At 42.2% G+C, this 8444-nt stretch overlaps 1 protein-coding gene across 1 annotated transcript; it reads left to right on the top strand.

Moving 5' to 3' along the window:
- Positions 1–204: 204 nt before the first annotated feature.
- Positions 205–4139, top strand: LOC125902167 (THAP domain-containing protein 6-like). Its single transcript, XM_049598330.1, has 5 exons — positions 205–347; positions 623–815; positions 964–1080; positions 1402–1612; positions 4024–4139. Exons 2-5 carry the CDS (start codon positions 702–704, stop codon positions 4122–4124), a joined length of 543 nt encoding a protein of 180 aa, XP_049454287.1. The 5' UTR covers positions 205–347; positions 623–701; the 3' UTR covers positions 4125–4139.
- Positions 4140–8444: the final 4305 nt, after the last annotated feature.

Raw genomic sequence — 8444 nt, 5'->3', positions numbered from 1 at the left:
GATCCGGAATTCGATGGATGTGCCTTTCCGTCAAAATAAAAGCCCCAAGCCATTGAGTTAACCTTTTTCTATTATTGTAAATCGATGGTGCGCCAGAATTTAAAGTTTTACTTTGGTGAACACTTTTACTTTGGTGAATTTGGTGAATTTGGTGAATTCCGGATCCACTCTCTAGACCGGAACCATTATTGGGGCAAAATTCAGAGTGAATGAAACCAGGCTCTTCCCCGTACGTGAAGATCCTGGTGACGCGAGGCTACTGTCGGGAAACTGTCCAACTGTGCTGCGTGGAAGTGTACGAATCGTTTTACTGTCCAAACCAAATCCCAGGGAATAACCTTTCACAGGTAAGACTTAACAGTTACCCTTGATAGTATATGGCCCATAGACTGCATGATTTGGGCATTATAACATAATAATTTAACAACACAGTCTACACATCTATAGTCGGAAAGGAACAGGAGGAAGAACAATCTTATATTACCAGAACATAAACAATGAATTAGTGCGGTCAACCCTGCCTTCAAACAATGAAGTCGTCATTCTTATTTTATTCAATTGCTCCGAACATTTTAGTAAGATTGTTGTTATTTGCTTGACAAACTTTTGTCATACTATGTAGGTTTCCCAAAGATACTGCTAGGAGGAAACAGTGGGAAGTAGCTCTCCGGAGGGAAGGGTTTTCTGCTAGCTCGTCTTCCATGCTCTGCAGTGAGCATTTCAAGCCGGAGGACTTTGACAGAACAGGCCAGACAGTCAGGATCAGAGATGGAGCTGTCCCTTCTGTCTTCAGTTTCCCAGCTCACCCCCAGAGGGTATGTATATCACCATAGGCTGTAAGGTTTAAATAAATGAATGGCATACCGTGCTGATTTGTTTTCTGTTCTGAGTGTGAAAGAATCAGTTATGTATTTTGTAATAATACACTGTGATAAAATTAAAATATTGTATCCCTCACTTTAGCCTGTTGCTACCAGGACAGCTGAGCCCTCAAAGAAGGTCCTCAAAGAAGAGACTGCGGCAGTGGACTGTTCCCAGCTTGTCCAAGACACTGATGAACCCCTGCCTGTACCCAGTGTTGTGAGTACCAAACAGACATGCCTCAAATAGTTGTGCGCATCATGATCCTTGTTATGTTCAAATCTCTTGTCATCTCCCACTCTGTCACTATTTTCAGACATACTCACATATACATATGCACATACATGAAACATGTCAGTGATGAATGTGTATCCCTGACACACACACGCACACACACAGTGCTGGCAGAACAAATGTGGAGTGATAGATTAAGAATGTGGGACGGTTGAGATCACTTTGTACTAGCAAAGATGTGACTGGCTGTGACTGGGTAATTGACTAAACATGAGTTATAATATTTTCATCCTTTGTTTCTACTAGGACCACTCCTATGTCCTGCCTTCATCACCTGATGATCTAAGGGCCAGACTTAGTGATGCCTTGGCTAGGGTGGAGAGTCTGGAAAGAGAGAAGAGGAATGCAATGGATAGAGAAAGGAGGGCAAAGAACACTGTGTGCAGTCTTCTGGAGGATCTCAGAGGAAAGAAACGCATAAATCAAGGGCTGAAAAACAAGCTTGATTCATACTCAGGTAAAATGAAAATACAAATTTGTAGAAAATCTAAACGTAGTTGAATTATACTTTACCGTCTTTGTTTAGACTTCCTTGTTATTTCAAGTGTACTTAATAATTATCTTCTGCTGATTGAATTTCAGAATTTGATTTCAGAATGGCTCAAATGTGTTATTTTGTTGCCTGAAAAATGGCAAAAAATAAAAAATGAGAAGATATGTTTGTGTATTTTTCTTATTGTTGTGAGGGGGATGTTTTAATTCACACTCTATTATTTATATATATATATATATATATATATATATATGTGTATATACACACACACACATATGTATATATATACACACATTTTATCATGATATTTTGACGACATACTATACTATCACTTTTTTGCTGGTATTTTGATGACATAATACTGCATTTTTTGTGACATTATACAACATACTTCACTATTCAATCAGGAGTGACTCAGTTTTTATAATAAAACATATATATTTATTAACATGTTCACCTAAGAATGAAAAATGTGGAAAATCGTTGGCGATTAGCCCCCATTGAGATGGTATGATTTAGGGAGCATGATGAATCCATCATCCAGTAGGGAACCCCCAAGAGGTCTAGACGGTGGTGATGGTAGAGGTGGTGAAGATGAGATGTGAGGAAGATGGAGAAGTGGTGATGATCTGGATGAGTAGAGGAATGAGCCTTTGTTGAGCTTGTCCTGGACTCTGGATACACTGGCTGGAGGTGAACAGGGTGGAAGAAGGCACTACAGTTCTAAATCAATTGACGGCTGACAGCAGCAGAAGAGAGAGCAGATGCATCGTGATTGGCTGATGGAGATCGTGGCAAAGTTTCATTGGATAACTAGAAGAGTGAATACCCATAGTCAGCTGATAAGAGGAAGCAGTGGGGGTGGGATGGAGAGAATTGTGAATGGATGAGCACAAAGAAAGTCTTCCTGATTAAACACACAAAATCCCAAATCAGAAAACTTTAATTCTAAAACCATACACTGTAGATGTTTGTAAATACAGTCTATGTACAAAACATGAAACAAATGTCACATCTTGAGCTGAGTTTAGAGAGCACCAAAATCATGTAGCCACAATCAGGTAAATCAAAAGTGATAATCCATACACATTTAAATTAGCTGCTGTAAAGCTTTAGTAGTTCAACATTTTGGGAAACATGCTTATTCTCTTTCTATCTGTGTGAGTTTTCATTAGGGCTGGGACAACGCGTCGACGTAATTGATTATGTCGATTACGTAAATATGTCAACGCCAAAAATTTGCGTCGACGTGTCAGACCAATTCAGAAAATGGCGGCAGCTTGTAGCAGCAGTAGCAGCGCAAGTGATTCCTCAGAGCTTCAACACCCTAAGAAAGTACAAAATTGTTTTTCTAAAGGAATATTTCAGTTTCCACGGAAGGGATTCCGTGGTTTGTAGACTGTGTAAAATGGAGATGGCCTATCATTCCAACACGACGGCTATGACCCACCCAACACCGGAAAAGGAGGCATCCAGGATCAACGAGCCTAGATGACAAAACACTAAGATTTCAACTTTCCCCCTTTACCACATAGCTAGGCTACTCGATGTCTTGAGTATCATACATCGACACTGTTTTTAGTCTAACATAACTAGACTGTCAACATGTTAACCTACATGTAGTACCCTTACTAGCATAACCTGCAGTTTATCAGCAAGTCATCTGTTGCACTGTCAGACAAGCCACGTGTTACGTTATAACTGGTGACCGTGTTAACTGGTGACTTTCTCATAAAAAGCCTTTGATTGTAGTTTAATCCTTGTAAAATACACAATAATCTGTGTAATATCTGATCATTTATGTAAATTAAATTGTGTTCAGATGACTTGTTCACCTCTCGTATTGTAATTAAATGTGAGAAAGTCCCCAGTTAACATGGTCACCAGTTAAAATGAAACACCATGCACTGATATTTTCGGACAACACGTAACTATGCCAAATGGTTACTAGTTGTTTTAACATGGCATGTAGTCGTTTACTCCAGTAAACGTGCTCTAGCAACCATTTTAAATTCCAAGTCAACATGCAATGGCTACATGTCATGACATGTTAAAACATTGGTGAACGTCACTGATTAGATTAACGTATAGGTCACTGCCATGCTGTGACAGTGCAAGTAAACACAAATACAGGGTTTGATTACCTGCTGGTTTAGACAATGGGAAAAGCCAGCAGAAGTAGGATACATTTAAGAATCTAATTAATTGCAATTCTTTCTGAAATTAAGGGTCAGCACTTTCTTACCATATGTCTGGCAAACGTGTCATATCAATATATGCAATCATGTGGACTGTGCATGAACAGACTAAGTTATGTTTCAGATTTTTTATTCTCATTAATCTGTGTTCTGTGTGTGTGATTTATCTGTTTTCAGGAATAGGCAGAATAGTGTGGAGGATTACTTCCATAAGAAGAACTCAACTCCCTGCACACCCCAGGAGGCTGCTGTGCTCACGGAGAGCGTCTTATCAGTGATAGTAAAAAACATGAGGCCTCTTGCTGTCGTGGAGGGAGTAGGCTTCCAGGAAATGCTAGCCACATTTCGATCTGGGTACACTCTGCCCTCTAGGCGGATGATGATGGAGGAGAAATATATGACTACAGTGGAGAGACTAAAAAACAAACTAAAAGATTCCACATCCAAAATCATCCTCACCACTGATGCTTGGACGAGTGTGGCCACTGAGGCCTATTTAGGGGTAACCTGTCATTTCATTAATGACAATTGGGAGCTCACTTCCTACAATTTAACGGCAATGCCGATTGAGGAGCGCCACACAGCAGAAAACATTGCCTCCTGGGTGGAGGGTGTGGCAGAGAAGTTTGAGTTTTCTCTTGAGAATGTCCTTGCCATTGTCCATGATAATGCACAGAACATTGTGGCAGCTGTCCGAATCCTGGAAGAGAAACATGGAGTTGCATCCATTCGGTGTGCTGGGCATACACTTCAGTTAGTAGTCAACCATACCATGAAGGAACCTGTGACTGACAAGGCACTCTCAGCTGCATGGTGCCTCGTGCAACATTTCAAGAAAAGTGAGCCAGCTAGCACCAAGCTCAAACAGAAACAAAAACAAATGGGCACAGCTGAGCATAAACTGATTCAGGATGTTGCTGTTAGATGGAACAGCACATACTACATGATTAATCGTCTTTTAGAGCAGCGATGGCCAGTGGTTGCAACCAGAAATCACACAGCGTGGAAAGCACTACCTAGATCTGAAAAAATGAACAGTGGACTCTATTGGAGGAACTGGAGGAGGTCCTCAAGCCTTTTGAGCAAGCCACTGTTTTTCTTAGTGGACAGTCTTATGTCACAGGCTCTGTTCTTTCCCCGCTGCTAAAGGGTCTCCTGAAATCCACCCAAAAGAAAACATGCGAGTCTGCTGCCGTGACCTCGTTCCAGACCGATGCAGAACAGGGGATATTATCAAGGTGGCAGAAGGAATCTGTGTTTAAAGAGGATGGGGAAAATGTGCCCCTCATTGCTGCTGCCCTTGACCCCTGTTTTCGCAAGATTAAATTCTTGTTCTCAGATGATGCTCTGAAACTACAACTACAAATACAGGCTCTTGCACTTGACATCAAAAGGGAGCAGCAGCAATAACGGTTACAACAGGCAACTGCGGGGCAGGAGACCTCAGCCAATCCTCTGCCAAAGACAAGGTCCAGCTCTGTGTTGGACACTTTGTTAGAAGGCAGCAATGAGGAAGACATTGGCCTGGAGGATGATGGGGACAGTGACACAGTGAGGAATGAGGTACTTTTGTATTTTGGGGAAAACTTTATCTCAAGGGATAAGGACCCCATGGAAGGAAAATGTGACAAGGTTCCCCACCCTGGCTGTTGTAGCCAAATCATATTTATCTGTACCTGCAACCTCAACTCCATCCAAACGGCTCTTTTCAGCTACTGGAAACATTGTCAACAAAAAAAGGACAAGCCTGACTGCTGAGCATGTTGAAATGCTAACATTCCTCCACTCCAGTGACTGACTGCATCCTGAATTACACACACACACACTAAGGGAGAGGGAAAAGGAGAGTGGTTTAAGTGTATTACTTTACACTACGTTGTTATTATTTTCATGTGAAAAATTGTTCTGAGCATGGATGTTAAATGCTGCTATTGTTAGTTCTACTAAAGAAGGCCTACTCTTTTTCAGTTACTCTGCTTACAGTGAGAATTTTATTTTTGTATTCCCCCTGAATGACTTGAATAGGAGGGGCATGGCGGTGCCCCCCCTTCCCCCCTTCCCAACACCTGCACCCAACGTGTATGTCTGTCTGTCTGTCTGTCCCCTTCTGTTGCCCTCTCGCAGAATTTCGCGTGGCATGACACACACACGCACGCACGCACGCACGCACGCACGCACGCACACACACACACACACACACACACACACACACACATCTCCTCCGAGAATCGCCACCTTAACGTGGTGGAGGAGTTTGAGTGTCCCTGTGAACCTGGGAGCTGTGTTGTCTGGGGCTAATAGGCTCTGGTAGGGTCTCCCAAGGCAAAGTGGTCCCGGGGGAGGGACCAGACTAAGAGTGATTCAAAGACCTTGATGAAACGGACCTTTCGTGAGCAGAGTACCTCGCCCTGTATGGGGACACCGGGCCTCCTCCTGGAGCCAGACCCGGGGGAGAGAGCTCGCTCAAACTAACAATGAATGATGACGTTCTACACCGTGACTTTATTTTATGATGTTTGAATGACATAATATCCAAAGACATTTTTAATGATATTTTGATGAATTACTATACTATGACATTTGAGTTGTCCTTTATAAGACACACACACTTTTTCACTTTTTACTTTACTCATCTTTGGAAATACCTTCCCATACATTTCCACACAATATCTGTTCACTCAGTTGACTGATGTTCCGTTTGTGTTTACACTTTTCCCAATGACAAAGCAAAAAGATACTGGTAGTGGTACTTTCACATTAGTGAAATGGGGTTCAACTCCCTACAGTTTCATTGCTAAAAGCCAAACACAAGACCTTACAACAACTTCATAAACAACAACTGATTAAACACATACACCTCAATCTGTATCCATATCAATCACAGACACATGTAGCCTTTCATCTTTCAACTGACGCCTCCTTACCAAAATATATGCTTACTACGGCCACTGCAATAGTACTATACTATGAAGTTTTTCAATGACGTTTTGACAACATACTGTACATACAGTACAGGCCAAAAGTTTGGACACACCTTCTCATTCAATGCGTTTTCTTTATTTTCATGACTATTTACATTGTAGATTCTCACTGAAGGCATCAAAACTATGAATGAACACATGTGGAGTTATGTACTTAACAAAAAAAGGTGAAATAACTGAAAACATGTTTTATATTCTAGTTTCTTCAAAATAGCCACCCTTTGCTCTGATTACTGCTTTGCACACTCTTGGCATTCTCTCCATGAGCTTCAAGAGGTAGTCACCTGAAATGGTTTTCCAACAGTCTTGAAGGAGTTCCCAGAGGTGTTTAGCACTTGTTGGCCCCTTTGCCTTCACTCTGCGGTCCAGCTCACCCCAAACCATCTCGATTGGGTTCAGGTCCGGTTACTGTGGAGGCCAGGTCATCTGCCGCAGCACTCCATCACTCTCCTTCTTGGTCAAATAGCCCTTACACAGCCTGGAGGTGTGTTTGGGGTCATTGTCCTGTTGAAAAATAAATGATCGTCCAACTAAACGCAAACCGGATGGGATGGCATGTCGCTGCAGGATGCTGTGGTAGCCATGCTGGTTCAGTGTGCCTTCAATTTTGAATAAATCCCCAACAGTGTCACCAGCAAAACACCCCCACACCATCACACCTCCTCCTCCATGCTTCACAGTGGGAACCAGGCATGTGGAATCCATCCGCTCACCTTTTCTACGCCTCACAAAGACACGGCGGTTGGAACCAAAGATCTCAAATTTGGACTCATCAGACCAAAGCACAGATTTCCACTGGTCTAATGTCCATTCCTTGTGTTTCTTGGCCCAAACAAATCTCTTCTGCTTGTTGCCTCATCTTAGCAGTGGTTTCCTAGCAGCTATTTGACCATGAAGGCCTGATTCGCGCAGTCTCCTCTTAACAGTTGTTCTAGAGATGGGTCTGCTGCTAGAACTCTGTGTGGCATTCATCTGGTCTCTGATCTGAGCTGCTGTTAACTTGCGATTTCTGAGGCTGGTGACTCGGATGAACTTATCCTCAGAAGCAGAGGTGACTCTTGGTCTTCCTTTCCTGGGTCGGTCCTCATGTGTGCCAGTTTCGTTGTAGAGCTTGATGGTTTTTGCGACTCCACTTGGGGACACATTTAAAGTTTTTGCAATTTTCCGGACTGACTGACCTTCATTTCTTAAAGCAATGATGGCCACTCGTTTTTCTTTAGTTAGCTGATTGGTTCTTGCCATAATATGAATTTTAACAGTTGTCCAATAGGGCTGTCGGCTGTGTCTTAACCTGACTTCTGCACAACACAACTGATGGTCCCAACCCCATTGATAAAGCAAGAAATTCCACTCATTAACCCTCATAAGCCACACCTGTGAAGTGGAAACCATTTCAGGTGACTACCTCTTGAAGCTCATGGAGAGAATGCCAAGAGTGTGCAAAGCAGTAATCAGAGCAAAGGGTGGCTATTTTGAAGAAACTAGAATATAAAACATGTTTTCAGTTATTTCACCTTTTTTTGTTAAGTACATAACTCCACATGTGTTCATTCATAGTTTTGATGCCTTCAGTGAGAATCTACAATGTAAATAGTCATGAAAATAAAGAAAACGCAT

This window comes from Epinephelus fuscoguttatus, linkage group LG15, assembly GCF_011397635.1.
Source record: "Epinephelus fuscoguttatus linkage group LG15, E.fuscoguttatus.final_Chr_v1".
Lineage (NCBI taxonomy): Eukaryota > Metazoa > Chordata > Actinopteri > Perciformes > Serranidae > Epinephelus > Epinephelus fuscoguttatus.
Note: the sequence above shows the minus strand (reverse complement) of the source record. Positions and strands in the feature narration are given on the sequence as shown.